The sequence below is a fragment of the Marmota monax genome, unplaced genomic scaffold (assembly GCF_021218885.2).
Source record: "Marmota monax isolate L192 unplaced genomic scaffold, Marmota_monax_Labrador192_F-V1.1 WCK01_AAM20220418_F8-fsc00180, whole genome shotgun sequence".
In the NCBI taxonomy this organism is placed as follows: Eukaryota; Metazoa; Chordata; class Mammalia; order Rodentia; family Sciuridae; genus Marmota; species Marmota monax.
Window position 1 is genome coordinate 3,447,806 of NW_026693881.1, and position 25,908 is coordinate 3,473,713.

The 25,908-nt window shown below is 38.9% G+C and overlaps 1 protein-coding gene across 1 annotated transcript in view; it reads right to left on the reverse strand.

The window, feature by feature from the left end:
- The window catches only part of Znf510 (zinc finger protein 510), a 54,907-nt gene extending 29,269 nt beyond the window's left edge, over positions 1-25,638 (reverse strand). The window contains exons 1-6 of the mRNA XM_058585154.1: positions 25,189-25,638; positions 24,483-24,685; positions 23,433-23,460; positions 21,484-21,610; positions 7,729-7,830; positions 1,601-3,459 (exon numbers count right to left, since the gene is read on the reverse strand). Coding sequence (XP_058441137.1) covers positions 1,601-3,459; positions 7,729-7,830; positions 21,484-21,610; positions 23,433-23,460; positions 24,483-24,517 — 2,151 coding nt within the window. The 5' untranslated portion in view covers positions 24,518-24,685; positions 25,189-25,638. The remainder of the gene's footprint in view (positions 1-1,600; positions 3,460-7,728; positions 7,831-21,483; positions 21,611-23,432; positions 23,461-24,482; positions 24,686-25,188) is intronic.
- Positions 25,639-25,908: the final 270 nt, after the last annotated feature.

Below are 25,908 nucleotides of genomic sequence, written 5' to 3' on the forward strand. Positions count from 1 at the left end.
GGTCTCAATTTTCAGATATTTGCTGTACAAGATTTATTTTTAATATACATATGGCAAATTGAAGCTGATGTCAGAATAGTTATTAAGCAGGGGGCACATGATTCCATTCCAATTATGTTGGGTTTAAATTCACAAATGCCTGGCAAGTGGCATGCATATATCCATATATAAACGACACCTCAGAAAACACTCATGTACATGCAATGCTTTTGTTTAGTTTATGCAATTTATTTATTTAAAAAATTTTATTTAATTCATTTGTATTCAGTGCTGAGAACTGAACCCACGGCCTCACACATTAGGCGATGCTCTACCAGTGAGCTACAACCCCAGCCCTTTTTTTGTTCTTCTTAAGCTTTTTTTGTACTAGTGAATGTGCATGAATCAATATTGTACATTTTACTAGATGTTTTCATATTTCATATGAACAAGTTTTGATATAAAATTTCTAAATAAAGGCTATTACCTACCTTTCTCAAAATTGATTCCCCTTGTATCTCTGAGAGATAATAAAGTTTGATGTCTTATTGAAATGTTCATATATTCAAAACTCAATTATCAAAAATTTTTTATAACACTTTCTTGGTAGATTTCCTCTGTGTGTGTTAAAATACTGTTTTTCTACTTCCAATATTTTCCTGTTTGATAAAGAAGAGTTTTGGACAGAAGCTATGGCCATTCAGGATACTGTCAGGTTTCCTAAGGGACTTTTCTGATACACAGAAAACATAAGTTGTTCTTATGTCCACAGAAATCACATGCTTATGTTTTATTAAGTAAGGCTTGGTGAGTTTAGGTCATTACCAAGTATACCAAACCTTGCAGAACTTCAGCAGAGAACAAGTTTATTTTCTTGATATGAAACACCCAACTGAGTATGTGGAGGAGGAACCACATTCACACGGTCCTTCCTTGACCCTGGTTCCTACCATCAGGTACGCCTTCATCCTAGTGTGTGAACTCCAACTTTTCCCTAGAAGTAATATCTCCCCGACTCTGGTGAGAAAATTTGAGAGATGTATTTAATGAGACTCGTCCGTCCCTGAACCCTACATTCTATTAGCTAGAAGTTAACAATATAACCTCCTTTGTGAGAGTGGTTGAGAAATTATGTCTAGATGGAGGATGGGACAGAAGAGGACATGGCTACCGGTCAACATTTAGTAATTAGATAAGGGAGACTACCTTTGTATAGGTCAAACTGGGGGTTGACTATGGCAGGATTGCCCATATCCGTCACCTGCATTCCTTGTCTGTCTTGATATGTGGTTAGGTCTCTATCTTTTAAATATTCTGGGCTAAACTGAGAAAGATAACCTTTGGCTAAAGGTTATCACACATTTATGACTTTCTAGGTTTTCTTTCTGTGATTTCTCTGATGATGAATTAGTTTTGATTGCCTACATAAAAATTTCATTTTTTTAATTAGTTTCTTGAAGCTTTTTCTACAACATACGTTTTTTGAGGATTGAATTCACAGAATATTTCCTATAGTCATTATCTTTCTAGCGTTTCTCTGCAGGGTAGGTTCTGTGATACAATGAGATCAGCACTCTGGGTGAGAGACTGCCCATGTTTCCCATATTCTTTACATTCATACATTTAATCCTGCATGGGCTTTCTGATGTTCTCTGAGGCTTGATTTCTGGCTGAAAGTTTTCCCACATCTATCACATTTGTAAGGTTTCTCTCCTGTGTGAGTTCTCTGATGTACTCTGAGATTTGATTTCTGACTGAAAGCTTCCCCACACTGAGCACAGGTGTAGGGTTTCTCCCCCGTGTGAGTTCGCTGGTGCTTTCTCAGGACTGACTTCTCACTAAAAGCTTTTCCACATTCATTACAGTCATAGGGCTTCTCCCCTGTGTGAGTTCTCTGGTGTCCTCTGAGATTTGATTTCTGCCTGAATGTTTTCCCACATTCATCACATTTATAGGGTTTCTCCCCAGTATGAGTTCTGTGATGTACTCTGAGGTTTGATTTCTGACTGAACGCTTCCCCACAGTGACTGCAGGTATAGGGTTTCTCCCCCGTGTGAATTCTGTTGTGCCCTCTAAGCTGTGATTTCTGTCCAAAAGCTTTTCCACACTGATTACAGTTGTAGGGCTTCTCCCCTGTGTGTGTTCGGTGGTGCTTTCTTAGGCCTGACTTCAGTTTGAAAGCTTTCCCACACTCATCACATTTATATGGCCTCTCCCCTGTATGAGTTCTCCGGTGATTCCTAAGGCCTGACATGTGGCTGAAAGATTTGCCACATTCACTGCATTCAAAGGGTTTCTCTCCCGTGTGTGTTCTCTGGTGTACTATGAGGATTGACTTATAGTTGAAAGACTTCCCACATTCATGACATTCGAAGGGTTTCTCCCCTGTGTGGGTTCTTTGATGGATTCTGAGGCCTGACTTTGCACTGAAAGACTTCTCACATCCGTCACATTTGTATGGCTTCTCTCCTGTGTGAGTTCTCTGATGTTTCCTTAGGCGTGCCTTCTCACCGAAAGCTTTCCCACAGTAAGGACATTCATAGGGTTTCTCCCCACTCTGACTTTTCTGAGGCCGAATCAGGAGTAAATTCGTAGAGCAGGATTTCCCACATGCATCACCCTCACAGGGTTTCACCCTTATGTGGGTTCTTGGATGCTCACTAAAAGTTGATTGGCAGCTGAATGTTTCTACACACGTGTTAAGGTCAGCGGGTTTATCTGTTGTGTGAGTTCTTTGATGTACCTGTGGGGGTGAATTATGGCTGAAATTTTTTTCATATTCAAAGTGCTTCACCTCAAAGTGAATTCTCTGCTGTCCTCTAATGTGGGATTTGTGGCCAAAGGGTTTTCCTCCTGTGTTGGTTCTTTGGGTGGTCCTACTGAAACTATTCCTGCTTTCATTAAACTCACAGTGACTCTTGTCCTTTGGGTGAATGCTCTGGGAGATGAAAAAGGTGGATCTGTCACCTTGGTTTTCTCCAAATGTACTGAATTTATACGATTTCACCTTTTGGTGGACCACAGGAGAAGTAACAAGGGCGGCCTTTTCAAGTAAAGTTTTACCACGTTCTTTATATTGAAAATCCTGCCCCAAATTCTGAATTGTCTGAGGCTGAATAACTTCCTCCTTACGCTGGAGAGCTCTCACATTCTTACTGCAAACAAAAGACTCCTCTCCAAGATTAGTTGGGTGACCTTTAATACTGAGGAGCCACCTCTCATACAAGTTAAGCTCACAAGTCTTTCCTCTTGAATACTGACAGCGTGAGGCCAAAAGGCTGAGGCTTGGGTAAGTAGGCCCAGAAGCAATACACCGATAAGGCATCATTCTTGTAGGGAAAATATTTATTTCCAGGTTACATGGTTTCTCTGGAATTTCTTGCTCTGTAGTCAATGATCTGTTGGTGAACAAAACTTGCCACAAACGTTTGCCTTGATTTTCTGGGCTCTTTTCTGAGACTTTATCAGGTTGTGAGTCTTCTAAAAATGAGAAAAATAAAAATACTTCATAAATAGTTAAAGTATTTTTGTACTTAACACAGCTGTTTGAATGGGACATATATACAAAAGCTCTATTAAAGTATCTGATTCTGTGGTTTCTGGCTTAGCTTTCCAACAATTCGAGATATATACTCTTTATGTACCATTTTTCCCCTTCAAAAAAGCTTTTTTGTAGTAAAAGAGAGGAAAACAAAAATGAACACACACATGCATTTGGCATCTTAAAATATAATTTTCAAAAGTGAGTAGAGAAAAGGATATAAAAGAAAGGAACAGCTGAAAATGCAGTTTATTTAAGACAGTTGAGATCCTTGGAGAGAAAAATGAGGATATGTGAATAATTTGACAAAGAGTATCAGCACTAAATAGATGACAAGAGTAACAACAAGAAAATCAGTGCACAGCAGGGTTTACATCAGGGAGGAACACCAGATCTAGGTTCTCACTCAGTCAAATACAGATTACAAAGGGAGGACAATCATTAGCCTATTCTGGCTGTAGCTGTTTTTTCCATTCTGTGTCTCAACACCAACATAATTTATAATGGCATCAATTTTCTCATGTGGGAAGAAGTCGTCCCACAGGCCATGCTTTAATTCCCTCCACAAATGGGAAACTGGAGTGTGGAATCGACAGGAGTTAGTCATTTCCTGACTAAACTGTATCATTACATCAGAGACGTTTAACAGTTACCCTTTCTAGTCATCAAGTGTTAATTTTCTTTCAACTCGCTCACTCATTTCCCCCAAACCAGTCTTGTCCCTCTCCAATCCTTAATTCTGCTACTTTTTATGCATACTTATTTTGTATTGACTCAGAATCTTAAGGGATTGTTTTTCAACCTGGCCCTAGAAACTTTACATTTCCTTATCATGTATTTCTTGCAATATATTTGATACAATTGCCCTGCTGCTACACATACAAAAATGTCAGCCTATGCTAAAAATGTTCAAAGCATTGAATTTATTTTCCTAGGTACCAACAGGTAAAAGATCTAAGAGATGTGATTCAGGAAAAGAAAGCTTTACACTAGCTGAATGCCCATTATGTATTCGAGATACCACTCCACTAGTCCATGGTACTTTGCTCTCATTTTGACAAGACATCAGTATTTTTTTTAATATTTTTAAATTGTCAATAAACCTTTATTTTATTTATTTATATGCGGTGCTGAGAATCAAACTCAGTGCCTTGCACATGCTACGTAAGCGCTGTACCACGGAGCCACCACCCCAGCTCCAAGACAAAAGTGTTTAAATGACACATGGTTCATTTCTACCAATTTCCCTTTTACTCACATTCTTTCTCCAAATCAACCCAAATTCCTGCCTTACACACATATAATTTCATTTAGAAAGACATAGTATTGTGTAAATGAAGCAATATGAAATTTCTCTTCCAATAGGCTCTGGAGTTAGTCTACAATGTTTATTACATGGTACATGCTAGAGAATGGGAGAGTGAAACATCCTGCTTTACTCCCCTGGATAATCTAGGCGGTAAAAGAACTCACTCAATAACTGTGTTCTCTGGCACAGAGTTTCATTTTGTTTTCAAACATCCACGAAGTGAGGTAAGAATTCACAGAGAGATAACAGCATTTCAAGATTAGAGTAGAAATCTGAGCCAAAATTTAACATGAGTAGTAATGCTTCATTCTCCTTTTCATGTATAGTAATTTTTATTATGAGAACCACTTTTTGGCTTTACTATTTGTATCATTATAGTTTATTTAGTTTTACTATCTTTTTAAATATTTATCTTTTAGTTTTAGGTGGACACAATATCTTTATTTTATACTTATGTGTGCTGAGGATCGAACCCAGTGTCTCGCACATTCTAGGTAAAAGCTCTATCACTGAGCCACAACCCAGCCCCTCATTATACTTTTATCTTTATTATGTCTTTTGCTTTACTGACTTTTCTTTGAAAACATTCTTGCTTTTTAACATAAGTACATAAACAAAAATTTTTCTTTTAAGCAGTATTTTGCCTGTTGTCCAAGATGCATGTTTTTCATTTTTTAAAATATTCTGGATATTGAAAAATTTTGATTTAGTCTAATCAAATATGCTTTTAAAGATACATGCTCCTTTTTTAAATTTCAAGACAGACTTTTTTTATTATATTGTATTCAAATTTTAGTTTCATGGAACAATAATCTCTCTACTTTTTGGCACTTACTGACATTTTTGTAAACTACTTTTACATTTTGTCAGTGTTCAGAGGTGATTTTAAGAGGTTTATTCTTGATGGGGGATAGTAGAGTATAGGAAAGGCAGCAGAATACAACAGACACTAGTATGGCAATATGTAAAACAGTGGATGTGTAACCGATGTGATGCTGCAATCTGTATATGGGGTAAAAATGGGAGTTCATAACCCACTTGAATCAAAGTGTGAAATATGATTTGTCAAGAACTATGTAATGTTTTGAACAACCAACAATAAAAATTAAAGAAAAAAAAGAGGTTTATTCTTTGTTTTCAGAGTAGAGATTTGAAAAACATGTCAATTTAATCTTAATGAAACATGCTGACTTATAAATTCTGGAGCAAGGGGTCAGTGAACTTTTTCAGTGAAAGGGAGGAGAGTGAATGATCTGACTGTACTTGTCACGTGGCCTCTGTTGCAATGACTCTGCTCTGCCTTGTAGCATGAAGCCGTGAACAGACATGGCTGTGTTCTAATCACTCTTTCTTCACCAAAACAGGCAGCAGGCAGGGTTTGTCCTGAGGGGTGCAGTGTGCTCAGCAGTATTCTAGAGACTCAACTGGTATCACTGGCTGTGCTACTGAAATCAGAGAGGAATACTAAGATCTACTGTATCATACAACTGGAGAAATGAAAAGTTGTGCTCAAAAAAAAAAAAAGATCTACTGTATTTAATATGGTCATGTTTCTTCTTACAATTCTTGCAGTTCTTTTAAAAAATAAAACTTGAGATCAATTTATTTGGTGGATAAATATTCAAAACTCATATATTCTTTTAAAATTGTCTCTAGCATTATTAAAATGTCCCTTTCCTCATCTGTTCTTTGATCTGAACATTTAGTATGAGTGAGATAAACATGGTTATGCTTATTGGTTTAACAACTCATAACTTAGTCTGAACTATCTCTTTAAGCCAACATGGCATCATTTCCTTTTAAAATGAGAATGTAACCCATTTATATTAGTTGATGTAGCACAGGCATCTGTCTTACTCTGTATTATGCTGCGGGTCTGAGTAGCCTTTGTGCAAACAAAAGATGATACAGCAGGCCTGAGACAGGACTGCTTCAAGGTAAGCCCTGGGCTAGTATCTGGGAACTTAGACTTCAAGAGTATTCCCAAGGTTCCCAGCACTTCTGAGAGGGGCCATCATACCCAGACTGCCTGTGCCTATGCTGAGCACCTGCTCTCCCTTCACATCTACACAGGGTCCCAGCACTGCTCAGAGAGGCCATCATACCTAGACTGCCTGTGCCTATGCTGAGCACCTGCTCTCCCTTCACATCTACACAGGGTCCCAGCACTGCTCAGAGGGACCATCATACCCAGACTGCCTGTGCCTATGCTGAGCACCTGCTCTCCCTTCACATCTACACAGGGTCCCAGCACTGCTCAGAGAGGCCATCATACCCAGACTGCCTGTGCCTATGCTGAGCACCTGCTCTCCCTCTCACATCTACACAGGGTCCCAGCACTGCTCAGAGAGGCCATCATACCCAGACTGCCTGTGCCTATGCTGAGCACCTGCTCTCCCTCTCACATCTACACAGGGTCCCAGCACTGCTCAGAGAGGCCATCATACCCAGACTGCCTGTGCCTATGCTGAGCACCTGCTCTCCCTCTCACATCTACACTTTGACTCATGATAGATAAAGATGCCTATAAACTATCTACCTGACATACAGATCATCTGATCATCCACACAACCTGTAAATCATCCTGAACCTGTGCTTTCCATCTGAATACCCAGACTTTTAACATACTATTGAGGGTATGATAAAAATCCTGGGCTCCTAGTCCTAATCATCAGGATTCTGAGTAGACAACATGTTGCAATTCATAGCCAGGGGAACCCAGTGTGTCCTGTTTCTGTGATTGTGCCTCTTTTCCTGGTACTCTGCCTCCTGCCCTTTTTAAACTGATTCTGCTCTGTATCCTTTCTGTTGATTTTTAGCCACAAGTATGGCTACATGCTGAGTGGTAAGTGTCCTCCTAGCTACTCAGTGAGCTTTCTGCCAGTATTCAATTACTCACCTGGGGAACTCCAGTTTAGGAATCCTTTTTCTTTCTCTAATGACCACGGATCTTCTCCTTGTTCCAATGTGAAGATCAGTTCTGGTTTGGTAAAACAGAACCCTGTAAATAGGAAATAATTTAGAACTTGAGTAGGCTGCGTAGATTCTGCTACTCCTGAATATGAAGAAAAACACTGCGGTGCCGCAGTCTGGCTGGGCACAATTCAGGAGCCACTTGTCAAAAGAAACGAACTTTATTTTTAGAACCACACATGCCAAACAAAACAGCTCCTCAGGAAAAACCTTCAGAGCCCAACTACCACCACCGGCTTTTTAAAAAATATTTATTTCTTTTAGTTCTACACAATGCCTTTATTTTTATTTATTTATTTATTTTTATGTGGTGATGAGGATTGAACCCAGGGCCTTGCACGCACCAGGCAAGCGCTCTACCGCTGAGCCACAACCCCAGTCCCCAATAGAACTTCTAAAAAATTAGCCAGGTACGATGGCACATGCCTGTAATCCCAGTGGCTCAGAAGGCTGAGGTGGGAGGATCATGAGTTCAAAGCCAGCCTCAGCAAAAGGGAGGCACTAAGCAACTCAGTGAGACCCTGTCTCTAAATAAAATACAAAATAGGGCTGGGGGTGTGACTCAGTGGTTGAGTGCCCCTGAGTGCAATCACCAGTACCTGCCCCCTCTAAAAAAAATTAGTTAAGGCTTTTTGGCTCATGGTTTCAGTACATGGTCAGCTGGCTTCAGACCATGGACCTGTGGTGAGGCCCAGCACCATGGTGGAGAAGGCAGGTGCAGCAGAGCATCTCACCTCATGGCAACCAGGAAGCAGAACTGGCATTTATACAAATCCATCTGATCTTGTCTCATGCTGCATCATTTAAACGTCTTGAAAATTTGGTGTTTGTAATAGATGCTTTAATCTATGACTCCCCTTGTAATATTAAAATAACTATATTGCTTCACATATGGTGTAAGCATCTTTATAACTGTGTTCCCTGTAGCCCATCCTATCCCATGGAACTGCTGCGACTCACTTCAGTTATCTGGATACTCTAATCACCCAACCCATTATAACGGCTATTCGGATCTCCATGTGTATCCTGGGCACTCTAGGCATTATGTCAGGAAGCTCTGGGTTTTGTTTATCTTTTGCTTTAGGAAGTGTCTGGATCATTTCTGGTACCATGGCAGCTGGAGAAGCATGTTAGAGTCTGTAAACAAGTCAAGATGGCGCCTGGCATTTTGCCAGGGGGAGTGGTTTGTGAAGTAACACCAGCAAGCCATTAAGTGTGGAGATTCCTTATTGGTTGACTGCTGTATCTAGTTTATGTTAATTAAGATAAGCTGTGTGGAATGTATATATACCCCTCCTGTCCTAAATAAACGGCTCCTACTCCTGCTATATCAACGTACACAAGTTGCTCGTCACCCCCAGGTTATTTTGCTGCAGCCGGACTGCGGCAGAGGCAGATATTTCTTCTTATATTAGGGTGAGGTCTGGAGTCCAGGTTCTCCATCTGGTCTTTACTGACATGTGAGAGTGCTATGGTTTGAATATTGGTCCCCTCCAAAATTCATGTTGAAATTTAATTCCCACTGTGATAAATTTAATCGTGAGACCTGTAAGAAGGGATCAGACCCTGAGTGGGACTAACACCATGATACAAGAGTTAGTTCGGCTTCTTTCTCCCTCTTGCCCTCTTTGTGCTTCCACCTTATGCCCTGTGATGACACAGTTAGGAAACCCTTGCCAGAGGCTGGCACCATGATGCTGGATCCAGGAGTGCAGAACTCTGAGCAGGTTCTGTTTGTTCTGAATCACCCAGTCTGTGGTATTCTATTACAGCAGGACAAAACAGAAAACGTAAGAACAAAACTGGTGCCGCAGGAAAGAGGTGCTTCTGTAACAAATGCGTGACAGTGTGCAAGTGGCTTTGGAATAGGTGATGGGTAGAGGCTGGAACGGTTTTGAAGCACATGCTGGGAAACGCCTTTATAGTCATGAATGAAGCACGAGGGAAATTCTGGCGAGGGCTCAGAAAGAGTTATCGGGAGTCTGAAACTTATTTTTTTATTTTTTATTTTTATTTTTTTTTGGTACCAGGGACACTGAATCACTGAGCCACATGCCCAGCCCTTTTTTAAAGAGAATTTTTTATTAGCGATAGGGTCTCACTAGTTTGTTGAGGGTGGATTGGAATTTGCCATCCTCCTGCCTTAGCCTCCAGAGCTGCTGGAATTCCAAGGGTGTGCGATCACGCCCAGGAGCCTGAAACTTCTTAGAGATGACTCAACTGGTCATGTATGTTGAGGAAAATAAGGGTGATAAAGGTAATTCTGATGAGGTCTAAGATGGAAATGAGACTGAATGTATTAGAAATGAGAGAAAAGGCCAATCTTATTATAAAGTGGCAAGAACTTGGCTGAATTGTGTCCATGCTGAGTGTTTCCACTTTATTTAGGAGCAATAAATCAGGCTATCTGGTTCTTGCTGTTACACAGTCTTTATATATATATATATATATATATATATATATATATATATATAATATATATATATATTTTTTTTTCCCATGTTTATTCGGCTTGTCAATGGATATTTGGACAGTTGGTATCCTATCACTCTGACAATGCTCACTAAAAATCCCTGTGTGTATACCACTTGTGTTTGTGTAGGTATTCCTAGAGATGCAGTGGTTGGGAAAAAGGTAATGCATATATAATTGTTTTTTTAGTTGCAAAAATTACGTTCCTTAAGGGAAGATTTGATTATGTTACTATTTTATTTAAAACCATCAATGGCTACTTACTATAAAGAGATCACTAATCACTCTCAGCTGGATTCTACCAGACCTTTAAAGAAAAACAAGTGCCAATACTCCTCAAATTATTCCATGAAACATAAAGGAACACTTCCAAATTCATTCTATGAAGCCAGTATCATACCAAAACCAGATAAGGATACACCAAGGAAAGAAAACTGTAGACCAATATCCCTGATGAACTTAGACACAAAATACTCAATAAAATATTATCATGTTCAACTACATAGTAAGAAGATTGTACATCAAAACTAGGTTGGTTTTATTCCCGAAATGCAAGAATGGTTTAACACATGCAAATCAATAAATGTAATTTATCACACAGATAGAATTAGTCATCTCAATAGAAACAGAGGAGACCTTTGACAAAATTCAGCACCCATCTATTATAAAAACACTGAAAAAATTAGGTGAAGAAGGAACCTATCTCAACATCATAAAGGTTATACATGAAAAACCCAACATCAATCTCGTAGAAATGGGGAAAAACTGAAAGCATGTCCATTAAAGTCTGGAATTAAGACAAGGATATCTACTCTCACCAATCCTATTTAATACAGTCAAGTAATTAGGCTAGAAAAGGGAAATAAAAAGGATAAAAATGGAAAAGAAGTATAAAATCATCAGTGCAGACAACATGATCCTATAATTAGAGGATCCAAAAGTCCCACCAAAAGACTGCTATACCTAATGAACAAATGTGGCAAAGTAGCAGGTTACAAAATCAACATACAAAAAATCAGTAGCTTTCCTCTATACCATCAATGAGTCTGCTGAGAAAGAAATCAGGAAAATAATTCTATTCATAATAGCCTAAAAAAACCCTCTAGGAATAATATACAAAAAATGGAAGAAAGAAACTGAAGACAGCCTCAAAAGATGGAAAGACCTTCCATGTTCATGGATATGCAGAATTAATATTATTAAAATGGCCATACTACCAAAAGCAATATGCAAATTCAATGTAATTCCCATCAAAATACCAATGACATTCTTCATAGAACTAGAAAAAATAGTCCTAAAATTCATGTGGAAGACTAAAAGACCCAGAATAGCCAAAGCAATGCTAAGCCAAAACAGCAATGCTGGAGGCATCACAATCCCTGACTTCAAATTATTCTACAAAGCTAGGTAACAAAATCTGCCTAGAACTGGCATAAGGAGACACACATAGAACAATGACACAGTAAATACAGATCTACAGTCATCTGGTCCCTGACAAAGGTGCCAAGAACACACTGGAGAAAAGACAGCCTTTTTAACATACCACACTGGGAAAACTGGTTATCCATATGTAAAAGAATGAAAATAGACCATCCTCTCCTACCCTCACAAAAGTCAACCCAAAATAAATCAAAGACCTGGGATTCAGACCAGACACTATGCAACTCCTAAAAAATAAATGTAGGGTCAACACTCCAACATATAGGCACAGGCAATGGTTTTCTCAATAGGGCCCTATTAATGTCATTTGCAGGAAAATGAATAGAACCAGAGAGCATCATGTTAAGCGAAAAAAGCCAAACTCAAAAGTTCAAGGGTTGGATGGTGTGGGGGGTAGGCAGAGATATCATGAAAACCAAGGGAGATGAGAAAAGGGACCAGTGGTTGGGAGGTGGGGAGGGAGAGGGGAAGTACTGTGGAGTGATATTGATAAAAATACATTGTTATATTATGTGCATGTACCAATGTTTAACAACAAATCTCATCATCGTCCAACTATAATTTACCAATAAAAATATGCAAAAAGAAGATCTCCCACAAAAGAGAGAAACACATCCCAACAGATGTGCAAAAATAAGACTCAAGAAAACACAAGGAAGCAGGCTAACAAGAGCCTTCCAAAATTTACAAACCCTGACAATAAGTGAATCTCCAGATACTGATTTGGAGAAAGATTTGGAGGAAGCTCCAGACAATGAATATAAAAAGTTCATTGTGAAAATGATCGATGCAGACCTAAGAAGTGATCAAGAGAGAAAATACAGAATTTGAAAGGGACTTTCAGTAAAGAGAGATTCAGAAAAAGAACCAAACAAAATTTCTGGATAGGAAAGACAACAAATCAAATAAATTCAGTGGAAAGTCAAACCAATAGATTAGACCACAGAGCAGGCAGAATTTCAGGATTCAAATACAAGATACATGAACTTGAACACTCAGTCAGCAATAAAGAAAAATAAAATGATCAAAATAGGACAACATTAAAAGACAAACCTAAGAATCATTAGAAGTGAAAAGATAAAGGCTAATAAGCTTTTCAGTGAAATAACAGAAACATTTCCAAACCTTGGGGATGAGACTGACATCTAGATAAAGGAGACACAGAACCACAAATAAACAAGATCCGAAAACAACCCCTCTCCATGACATATTATAATTAAAATGTATAACACAGAAAATAAGAATACAATTTTAAAAGTTTAAGGAGAAAAAACATCAGATCATAGTCAGAGGTAAACCACTAAGAGTAACCTCTGATTTCTTGCCACAAACTCTAAAATCCATAAGGGATTAGAATGGGGTATTCTAAACCTTGAAAGAAAATAACTGCCAACCAAGATTGCTTTATCCAGCACAGCTATTCTTATGAATATAAAGAAAAAATTAAAAAAAAAAACATTCCAAGATAAGCATAAACTAAAATAATTCATGACTACTAAGCCAGCATTACAGAAAATACTTAAAAAGAAACACTACACACAGAAGAACTTACATTCTAGAGCTCCTTAAAAATAAATCTCATTAGAAGGGTAAACAAATAAGGATTAGAACTGAATTAATCATTAGCAATACACCAAAACAGCAGGAAATAATCAACATCTCTTTATAATAGCATTCAATGTAAATGGTCTCAATTCTCCAATTTAAAAGACATGAATGGGCAGATTTGTTTAAAAACAAAGGCCTGACTACGCGTTATTTGTGAGAGACCCATGAGTCAGGCTAAGATACCCACAGGCTAAAAAGTAAAAGAATGGAAAGGATATTCGGTGCAAATGGAGCCTAAAAGCAAGCAGGACTAGCTATTATCATACATAACAACCAAAATGTCTGTTCAAGAAAGAAGGTCGGTTCATACTGGTAAAGGGGTCAATCCAACAAGACGTAACAGTGAATTTTTAAGCTCCTAGATACTGGGACATCTAATTACATAAAACAAAGACTCAGACAAACTCCAATATACCAACACTGAGTGATTTCAACACATCTCTCTCACTAATAAATAGGTCATCTAAACATAAGTTCAGTAAATAATCTTCAGACATAAAAAATATTATAAATACAATGAACCTAATAGACATCTATAGAATATTTCTTTCAACAATAGCCAATTCACTTTTTTTTTTCAGCTGCTCATAAACCATATTTTAGGCTACAAATCAAGTTTTGGCAAAATACTAAAAATTGATCTCTTTATCTTATCAAATCATAATGACAAATTATAAATCAACAGCCAAAAAAAAAAACTACAGAAAATACATAAAGATACAGAAACTGAACAATACATTTCAAATGATAAATGGATCACAGAAGAAATGACTGGTGACATTAGGAAACTCTTAGTCAAACATGAAAGGATAATAATACTGAAATCTCTGACTCACTATGAAGGCAGTTCTAATAGGAAATTTTATAGCACTGAGTGCCTACATTAAAAAAAAAGTCAGAAAGATCACAAATAAATAATCTAAAGATACACTTCAATGCTCTAGGAAAACAAGAACAAAATAATTCCAAATCCAGAAGGAAGAGAATAATGAAGATCAGAGCAAAAATTAATGAAAGAATACTATTGTAAATTATCTGAGAAATTTTAGTTGCAATAAACTGAAAAATCTAGAAGAAATGGACAAATTTCTAGACAAATATGACCTAACAAAAATATACCAGTAGAATATTAAAAATCCAAACAGATTAGTAGCAAGCAATGAGATTGGAGCAGTAATAAAAAGCCTGCCATCAAAGAAAAGTCCAGGATCAAATGGATTCTTTTTTCTTTTTTGGCTGTAGATGGACATAATAACTTTATCTTATTTATTTATTTCTATATCATGCTGAGGAGTGAACCCCGTGCTTCACACATGCTAGGCAAGTGCTCTACCACTGAGCCACAGCCCCAGCCTCCAAATGGATTCTTAGCTGAATCCTACCCGAGCTTTAATGAAGAACCATTGCCACTGCTCCTCAAAGGGTTTCATGAAAGAAAGGCAGGGGTGAGGACAACTCCCAAATTCATTCCATGAAGTCAGAATCACCCCGACAAAACCCGATAAGGACATGTCAAGGAAAGAAAACTGCAGAGTAATATCCCTCATGAAGGCTGATGCAAAAATTCTGAATAAAATATTAATAACCCAGATTCAAAAACACCACTAAGAAAATTTTACAACATGATCAAGTTGATTTCACTCCAGAGATTCAAGGACAGTTCAATATATACAATCTACAATGCAATGCACTGCATAAATAAAATTTGGATGCAATCACATGATCACCTCAATAGATGCAGAAAAAGCCTTTGACAAAATTGAGCACCCATTCATGATAAAAAATTAAAGAAACTAGGGATAGAAGGAACTTAACTTGATATTATAAAGGTTACTACTACAAACTCAAAGGCAAAATCATCCTGTTAGAGAACAAATGGAAAGAAATTTCTCCAAAATCAGGAACAAGGCTAGAAGGTATTCTCTTACAACTTCTACTCAACACAGTACTTGAAATTTTAACCAGAGTAATCAGGCAAGATAAAGGAATAAAAGCAATATAAATGGGAAAAGATGAAGCCAAATTTTCACTGATTGATGATGATATGATCCTATACTTAGAAGATCCACACAATTCCATCAGAACATTTCTAGAGCTGATAAACAAAGCCAGCAAAGTATCAGGACACAAAATTAATATATAAAAATCACCAGCTGTTCTATACACCACTAATAATGAATCTGCTGGGAAAAAAATCAGGAAAACAATTCCATTCAAATAGATTATAAAAAACTAGGAATAAATCTAACAAAGGAGGTATAAGACCTCTATAATGAAAATTATAAACAATGAGGAAAGAAATAAAAAAGACATTAAATATGGAAAGACCTCCCATCTTCATAGATAGGCAGAATTAATATTGTTAAAATGGCCATATTACCGAAAATAGTCTACAGATTCAATACAATCACATCAAAATACCAGTGCCATTATTCATGAAACTAAACAAAACAATCCTATAATTCATACAGAAGAAAAAAAGACTGAGAATAGCCAAAGCAATTCTGATTAATAAGAATAATACTGGAGCCAGGCACAATGGTACACACCTGTAATCCCAGCAGCTCGGGAGGCGGAGGCAGGAGGATGGTAAGTTCAAAGCCAGCCTCAGCAAAAAAGAAGGCACTAAGCAACTCAATGAGACCCTGTCTCTAAATAAAATACAAAATAGGGCAGGGGATGTGGCTCAGTGGTCATGTACCCCTGAGTTCAATCCCTGGTACCCAAAAACAACAACAAAAGAACAATATTGGAGGCAACACAATACCCTATCTCAAATTACACTACAGAGCTATAGTGTAGTGACCAAAAGATCTGACAAACACAATTTTAGAGGAGGAAAGGTTATTTGGTGTTCCCAGTTTTAGAGTCTCAGTCTATAGATGGTCAACTCCATTTCCCAAGGCCTGAGGTAAAGCAGGACATCAAGGCAGAGTGTGGTGGAGGAAAGGATGCAAAGTGAGAGAACAAGAGCTCCTCTCACCACAGACAAAATATAAACCCCAGAGACACTCCCCCACTGATTTACCTGCTTCAGCCATACCCTACCTGCCTGCAGTTAATCCTCATCAGGGAATCAATGCACTGATGAGGTCTAAACTCTCATAACCCAATCATTTTACCTCTGAATTTTCTTTAATTGTCTCCCACATGAGCTCTTGGGGGATACCTACATCTAAACCATAACATAAGAGAACAGCAGTAGCTTGGTATGGCATAAAAACAGACATGTAGACTAATGGAATGGAAGGCACACAGACAAACTCAAAGACACGGGCATCTGATCCTTGTCAGTGGAGATAAAAACAAATGTTGGGAGGAAAGACAGCCTTTTTAACAGATGGTGCTGTGAGAATCGGATACTTATATGTAGAAGAATAAAATTAGATACTGGTCTCTCACCCTGCACAAGGGTCAGTTCCAAAAAGTCTTTTGGATTTATATTAGCCTAGGAATCAGATTACTGTGTCAGCCATCTTTTTGTCACTGTGAGTGAGGTAACGGAGGAAAACAACTTAGAGGAAGAAAACTTCACTTTGGGCTCAGAGTTTGAGAGGTCCAGTCCACGGGCGGTCACCTTCATCGCTCTGATCCTGTGCGGGGGCAGAACATCGTGGAGGAAGGGTGAGCTGGGTGAAAGCTGTCCGCTCAGAGCCGTGAGGAAGCCAAAAGACAGAGAGGAGCCAAGAACAAAATACAATTCCCAAAGGCACGCCTCCAGTGACCTATTTCCTCCAGCCAGGCCCCTCTTGCCTATAGTCACCCCAAAACAACAGTGATCCTTTCAAATGATTAGTCCAGCAGATGGGTTGATCCACTGATGAAGTCACAGCTCTCATACTCTGATTATGTAAGCTCTGAACATTACCACACTGAATGACCCATGAAGCTTTTGGGGGGACAACTCATATTCAAATCATAACAACCACAAACTTGGCAACTCCTAGAGGAAAACATAGGATCACACTTCAACATACAGGCACAGGCAACAACTTCCTCGATAAGACTCCTAAAGCTCAGGAAAATATCAAGAATGAATAAGGGATGGCATCAAATTAAAAAGTTTCTACACGCAAAGGGAACAATAAAAGAGCACGAATAGAGGGGCTATAGAATGGGAGACAATCTTTGCAGGATACTCTCCTGACAAGGAAAGAACTCAAGGAACTTAATATCCCAAAACCCAAATAACCCAATTAAAAACTGGCAAATAATCTAAACAGATACTTCTCAGAAGAAATATAAATGGGCCAGGCTCAGTGGTGCATGCATGTAATCCCAGCTCGGGAAGCTGAGGCAGGAGGATCTCAAGTTCAAAACCAGCCTCAGCAAAAGTGAGGTGCTAAGCATCTCTGTGAGACCCTGTCTCTAAGTGAAATATAACATGGGGCTGGGGATTTGGCTCAGTGTTCAATCCCCGGTACTCCCTACCAAAAAGGATATATAAATGGTTAACTAATATATGAAAAATATTCAATATCCTCAGCAATCAGGAACATGCAAATTGAACTACAGTGAGATTTCATCACTCCAGTTAGAATGGCAATAACCAAGAACACAAATAATAATAAATGCTGACAAGGATATGGGGAACGAAGGAACATGGAGGTTCTTCAAAAGACTAGGAAGGAAAGCATCATATGAACTATCTATGCCACTTCCTCATATTTATGCAAAAGAATTAGTCAGCACACTACAGCAATAGTTGCATATTCATGTTTACAGCAATGGAATTCACAATAGCCAAGTTATCGAATCAGTCTTCGTGTCTATCAGCAGATGGTATATATATGCAATGGAGTTTTACTCAGTAATAAAGAATTAAACTGTGGATAGAACTGAAGACCATCATGTTATATGAAGTAAGCCAGAATCAGAAAGTCAAGGTCATATGTTTTCTCTCATAAGTTGAAGCTAGAGAGAAAAAAAGAATAAAAAGTTATCTCATAAAACTAGGGAGACAAGCTGACTAGAGGAAGGGGATGTGAGAGAAAGTGGAAGGCAGGAAAGGGGAGGTGCTGGGGAAATAGATCAACCAAATTATGTCACGAATATATCACCATAAATCCCACTATTGCATATAACTATAATAAACCAATTTAAAAAAAACATGAAGCTGGAGGTATCAGAATACTTGACCTCAAACATCTTACAAAGCAGCAATGATCAAAACAGCATAATACTGGCATAAAAACAGACATACAGGGCTGGGGATGTGGCTCAAGCGGTAGTGCGCGCCTGGCATGTGCGGGGCACTGGGTTCGATCCTCAGCACCACATAAAATAAAGATGTTGTGTTCACCAAAAACTGAAAAATAATTATTAAAAAATTCTCTCTTTCTCTCTCTTCTCTTCTTTCTCTCTCTTCTCTTCTGCCTCTCTCTCTCTCTTTAAAAAAAAACAGACATACAGACCAATGTACAGTACAGAGCATCAGAAATATATTCTTGCATCTGTAACCAACTGAATTGCAACCAAAATGCCAAGAATACAAAATGGGCACAGGACTTATCTTCAATAAGTGATGGAGAAACTGAATACTCACATGCAAAAGAGTGAAACTAGACCTCTCTTACCATAATACTCAAATCAAGTCAAAAAGGACAAAGGACTTAAAACAAGACCTGAAACTACAGAACTACTATAAGAAAACAGAAGAGAAGATTCATGACATTGAATTTAGCAATAATTTTTGCTTAAGATTCCCAAAACAAAACCAACAAACCAGAAATAGGCAAATGGGATTATATAAAGCCAAAAACTTCTGCACAGCAAAGAAAACCAACAGAGTAAGGAGACAGCTAGAGAATGGGACAGAATGTTTTTAAACTATCCATCTAATAAACAGCTGATATCTAAAATACATAAGGAACTCAGACAACTCAATATCAAGGAAATTAAAAAATAAGCAAAGGCTGGGGGTGTAGCTCAGTGGTAGAACGTTTGCCTAGTGTGCATGAGGATCTGGGTTTGATCCCCAGCAGTAAAACAAACAACAACAAAAATGGGCAAAGAAACTAAATAAAAATTTCTCAAAAGAAGATATGCAAGGACAACAAGCTATTAAAACACATTCAGCATCTTCAATCACAGGCAAATGCAAACTAAAACCTCACTATTTTATAACTGTTAGGATGGCTATTGCTAAAAAGACATAGAATAACAAACATTGGTGAGAATGCAGAGAACAGGGACACTTGCATACCATCAGTGGGAATGTAAACTAGCACATCTACTAAGTAAAACAGCATGGAATCTCATCAAAACATTAAAAACAGAACTACACATGATCCAGCAATCCTGGGAATATATCCACAGGAAATGAAATCCATATATTGAAGAAACATCTGTACTCCCATGTTTATTACAGCACTATTCACAATAATCAAGATATGAAATCAGCCTAAATGTTCATCAAGAGATGAATGGATGAAAAAAATGTGGTATACATAAAATTAAAAACTATTAATCCAGAAAAAGATGAAATCATATTATTTGTGGCAACATGAATGGATCTAAAAGAAATCACACTTGGGGTTGGGGATGTGGCTCAAGCGGTAGCACGCTCGCCTGGCATGTGTGCAGCCCTGGGTTCGATCCTCAGCACCACATACAAATAAAGATGTTGTGGCGCTGAAAACTAAAAAATAAATATTAAAAATTCTCTCTCTAAAAAAAAAAGAAATCCACTAAGTGGTTATTAAATCAGGTATAGAAAAACAAAGTCCACATGAGCTCACTTAACATGCAATATAAGAAAATCAATCTCATAGATGTTGTGAGTAGAATAATGGTTACCAGAGGATAGAGAGGGTGGGTAAGGAGGATGAGGAGAGGGTGGTCAATGGGTACAAATTTTCAGTTAGGTAGGAGGAATAAGCTTTGGACCACCATACAATGAGATGAGTATAGACAATAATATAGTATTATTTACTTCCAAATAGCTAGAAGAGAAGATTCTGAATGTTTCACTGCAAAGAAATGATTGATATTGGAGATGATGGATATGCTAACTATCTAGATTTGATCATTACATAGTGTGTATACATACCAAAACATTACAGAGTACCCAAAACTTTGTAAAATTATTATCAATTACAAAATGTTATTAAAGATTTTCAAAAAATAGTCTATGTAAAAAACACCCTGAAAATGTTTTCTTCTTAAAAAAGCAAGCCAAGCCAGGTGCGGTGGTGCATGCCTGTAATCCCAATGGCTTGGGAGGCTGAGACAGGAGGATGGAGAGTTCAAAGTCATCCTCAGCAACAGCGAGGCATTAAGCAACTCAGTGAGACCCTGTCTCTAAATAAAATACAAAATAGTGCTGGGGATGTGGCTCAGTGGTTGGGTGCCCCTGAGTTCAATCCCTGGTACCAAAAAAAAAAAAAAAAAAGCAAGCCAGAGATGCAGAGAAAACGTTTGCAAAACATACCTAATAAAGGTCTGAACTTCAACTAAAAAATAAAACAAAAAAATCCCCCCAAACTAAAAGCTAAAGTAAACAAAGAATGATCTGAAGATGTGATAAACCCTTCATTAGAGATTTATAAATGGCTAACAAACACATTTAAAAGTTTCAACATTGTTGGTCAGTAAATACAACTTAAAGCTAAACAAAATACAACCAGATGGTAAAAATATAACCCAAAATGGTTAAAAAATAATAAAACTTATCAAATGTGGGTAACTAAAAAACAATAAGATCATTATTAATTATTCATATATATATATATACACACACACGTATGCGCGCGTGCATACATGCATAAAAATATATATGTATATACATTGTGTGTGTGTGATATATATATATATATATATATATATATATATATATATATATAAATGAAAAGCAGCATAGACAGTTTGAAAACCTTTGGCAGTTTCTTATAATGTTATATATAAACTGACCAGAAGACACAGCAAATCCACTCCTACATATTTACACAAGAAAAATGAAAACACATGTTGGCGCAAAGATCTATATGTGAAATTTTTTTGTGGTAAACATTTTCTGAACTCAGTGACCAGAATGCTGAAAGGTGCTCAATAATATTTTCTGTTAAATATACACCTTATCAACAGTGATTAGAACTTAAGAAGGAAAGAAGAGAAAACAGAACTGCATTGTAGAGAGAGCTGCATAGTCAGGTCTGCTCACCCACGGAGACCAGGTGGCTGTAGTTCTCCAGCATCACCTCTCTGTACAGGGTCCTCTGGGCAGGGCCCATGTGCTGCCACTCCTCCTGGGAGAGTTCCACAGTCACGTCCTTGAACGACACTGAGGCCTGGAACAGCACACAGCTAATCAATCTAAGGGTTCAGAATCACGGACAGGAAAATATTTTTTATCCAAGATATTGTAGTTCATCACAGACAGAAATATGATCACATATTTCTGTAGCAAATAATTTTAAGAAAGTTTAATACCCATTAATGAGTTCTTAACATATTGAGAATGGGAGGATCTTTCTTAATTTGACAAATGGTATCTTTCAAAAAAAAAAAAAAAAACTCTACTGTATATTACCCTTCATAACTTAATACAGAAGACTTCTCCCTGACAGTCAATGGGAATATTGACCATTGATACAAGGAAAGGAAAAGAAAAAAGGTATAAGAGTTAGAAAGAAAAAAATAAGGCCAGGCTGTGGTGGAACATTCCTGTAATCCCAGCAGCTTGGGAGGCTGAGGCAGAAGGATAGCAAGTTCAAAGCCAGCCTGAGCAATTTAGTGAGGCCTTAAGCAACTTAGTGAGACCTGTCTCTAAATAAAATATTAAAAAGGGATGGGGTCGTGGCTGAATGGTTAAACGCCCCCAGGTAAATCTCCAGTGCCAAAAAAAAAAAAAAAAAAAAAAGGAAAAAAACAAAACGCCCATATTTTAGAGGGTATCAGTTGGAAGGCTCATTACTGGATTTCAAGACTTACTGTAAACCTATACTTATCAAGGCAGTGTATTAGCAAACGACAAACACTGATCATTAGAAGTTGAACAGAATCCAGAAACAGACCCATACACGTACAGAGGTGCCAAGGCAATTCAAGGGAGAAGGTACATTGCTTTCAACAAATAGTACTATCAGATGGGTGTGCAAGGGCAGAGCACACAAACAGGGCAGGTGCACGTTCATCCACTTCCATTACGCAGAGCTCACACACCAATCACTAAGATCCTCACACCAGTCACTAAGATTCTCACATCACGAAATTCTAGGTACAGACTGGGCCAATTAGAGCATATTTTGTCCATTTCTAATCAGCAACTTTTATACTAAAATTATGTTTAAAGCTGCTATTGACATAGCAGAGGGAATAAAGTCTTTGTACTATTAAAAATACATCTAAAATATAAATAAAATGAACAAATTTTCTAATAAAATGTAATCAGGAAAACTGCATTAATAAAAGTACCCATGTAGTATAGTTTTATGATAATAAATTGTTTAACAGACTAATAAGTCATCTCAATAAAATCTTCACACAGAAAGTCCTCACAAAGTCCAAATTTATAGGGGAATTTCCCAAAATCTTCATATGACAATACTTTCTCACTATTCTAAATTAGAAAAGGAGTAACAGGAAACTGCCCACTTTTATGAGACTGTAATGATGATAACGTAACTAGACAGGGAAACAAGAGAGTATAATCTAATTTGTGAATATAGAAATAAAAGTCCTCGAAAAAGCTTTAAAAAAAGACTAAGAAAATATGGAAGAATCAATTTAGCACATTTATTAGCAACTAGGGTCTATATAGCAATTCAGGATACTATCAGAAAATCCATTATATTTTTTATAATATTTATAAAGGATATACTATAGCATTTGTCCAACAGACATACAAAAAATATTCCAATATAATTTAATGCCCATTCATGATTAACATGAAATCATAGCAAACTGGTTAGTGGAGGAAGCCCACATATCCCAGCAAATATGTATCTATCAAGGGCTAAGCGCAAACGTTGGAGTTCATGGTAAAACTATATTTCCCATCAAGATTGACTTGACCTATTTCCATTTCCTCTTTTCCATTTAATGCATGGACCCTTCTAAACCTCATAAATCAGTTACATTATAAAGTGAGGGAATGAATAAAGTGCTCACCTGAGATGTATTCATTTTTCTGAGGCTCCTGGGACAGCATAGGAATGGTAAAGGCTCAGCGGGGGGAGAAATAAAGAGAATGGGGTCATAAGACTGCCTGCTTCACAGCTACCAGGTTCTCTTCCCCAACTCTCACCAACCCCATTGGAGGGCAGCTCTAAAAGAGCATCTAAGCCTTGGAATGCATGCAGAGGATCATTACAGGCAGCACACCTGTCCCAGTGCAACTCTGAAATGATCATGGGCTCACACCTGCTGTTTCTTCTAAATGAACATTAAGTCTTCTAGATTGATTTAACAATAAAGCACATGTCCTTCTAGCTAAAATAAAGAAATAAAAACAAAGGATACCTTGATTTAAAGCATTTCAAAGGATCAAACACTATGCTTTCATTAAAATTAGCTTAGCAGAAAAATACTCCATATGCATCATTTATCATTTTTTCTTAGTAACACTGCTTATCCTCTGATAGAGATAACTCACAGAAAGCCTAGTAAAAGAATAAGATACTCTAAGGCAAGGATTTTTGTTTGTTTTAACTGGATGTATTTCTCTAAAAGCCCTTTTGATGAGATGCTTTTGGAGACTTACCTGTGAGTGAACTGTACTATTTTTATCTCCTGTCACCAACTAGGCATCCCTTGGAAAGTCACTGAGACTTTCGTATCCAATGTTTTAAAACTTCCAGAGTCAGAAATATAACTAACTCCCACATGTATCATCATTCTGGGATTCTCTGAAGCCAGGATAAACTCATTAGAGTCACATGTGGTGTCAGACATGTGACAGCAGCACAGCATCTGTAGAATGGAGAAGCAAGGGGTTGAGCCTCTCCAGGACAGCAGAAGAACAGAACTTCCACCTTCTACCTAATCATCTCTCACCTGCAGACCTCCCTGCACAAGCCCTGCCATGAAGTGGACTTCCCCAGGCAACCTGTCCCTGGGCCTCCCTGCCTCACCCTGCTATGTTCAAAGCTGGCCCAAACTTTCTACTGTCACAGTCTGCAGTGGCTTCTGGAGTTGGCACTGTCAGCAAGTCAGGCTCACCCTGGGCAGGAGGAACAAGAACTGCTTCTGATCATGCAAATCTAGGATCTGCTTCTTCTTGGGATCTTGTCTCTTGCTCTGAAGCTCTGGAGAAAGAGCTTAAGTCAGAGAGGTTTCTCTTCCAGGTAAAACTATTGTACACAGAGGGGCCCTTCTTCCTACTTCACAAGGGCTACTTTGTTGCAAGAAGCTGAAACCTGGACCTGAAAAACAAATTCACTTTAAGAGCAAGAACTTGACTCCTGGAATTAATTATGATATCAGAAGATATTAAAAGACACACAACTTGGCAGTGCAGAAGGGGCCAGGAACCTGTCTGATCCAAGGGATCTGAAGAGATACCAGTAATTTCAGAATACATTTAACACATGGTAAAATTCTATATTCACTTCCCATCATATCCTTGTGTATTTGGAGACAAATCAGTCTGCTCAGATACCTGTAACAGATACCTGTGATATTAGCACCTGAAACCAGAAGCAAATCACACCTGCCCTTGAATCTGAGCTCCCTCAACCGCTAGCTATGCAGATGGTCATGTTGATCTTAGAGTGCTGTGGGTTTTAGGTGAGTCATCCAATGAGAAGAACAATTCTCCCCTAAACATAACAGCACTTGTCACTTACCGGGGCTTAGTAACCTGCATCTGGCTGCTCTACAGGTGATGCCTTACAAGTTTCAAAACAGTCATGAGGTCATTACTTACATCCTCGTTCCCAGGTGAGAAACCAGACTCACCCAGGCCACCTAACAGGTGACAGAGCGGGAACTGATCCCAGCCTTTCAGGCTCCAGAGCTCGGGGTCTCGCCCCAGACGCACAGCGACGCGGGTTCTGGCACCGTCGTGTCAACGTCGCGCGCGGGTTTCCCCCGCTGCCGCCGGCTGCCCCGGCTCACGGGCCCGCAAGCACCCCGCGTCGCACACCTGCTCCGCGGGCTCAGTCCCACCTGCGTCCGGGAGCGCGGGCCGGTCCCCACCAGCCTCGGCCCTCCAGGGCCCACCGGTAGTATCCAGGGACGCTGGGGGGCGCAGGAGGTCACAGGACCTGCCGCTTCACTACCGACGGTCCCCTACGCTCATCGACGTGCGCAGCCTCAGCTCTCCGAGCCCAGCCGGAGGCAGCCGAGCCGCCGCCTGCGGAGCCCGAGCAGCCCAGCGAGGGGGCGGGGCAGATGCCGCGCGTGCGCAGAGTCCCCGAGCCGACCGAAACGCCGCGCATGCGCAGCGCCGCCGAGCCCGCCCTAGGCATAGCGCGGCTGGACGGACCGAGTGGAGACTACGAGTCCCGGGAAGCTCTGCGTCTGCGGCTGCCCCACTGGGCGCTCCCGCGGGTTGCAGGCCTGGCGGCTGCAGTTCCCAAAACCCCAGCTGGGGATCTCTAGGAGCCTGAGGAGGTGGGGGGCTCAACTTAAGCGCTACTCCCCA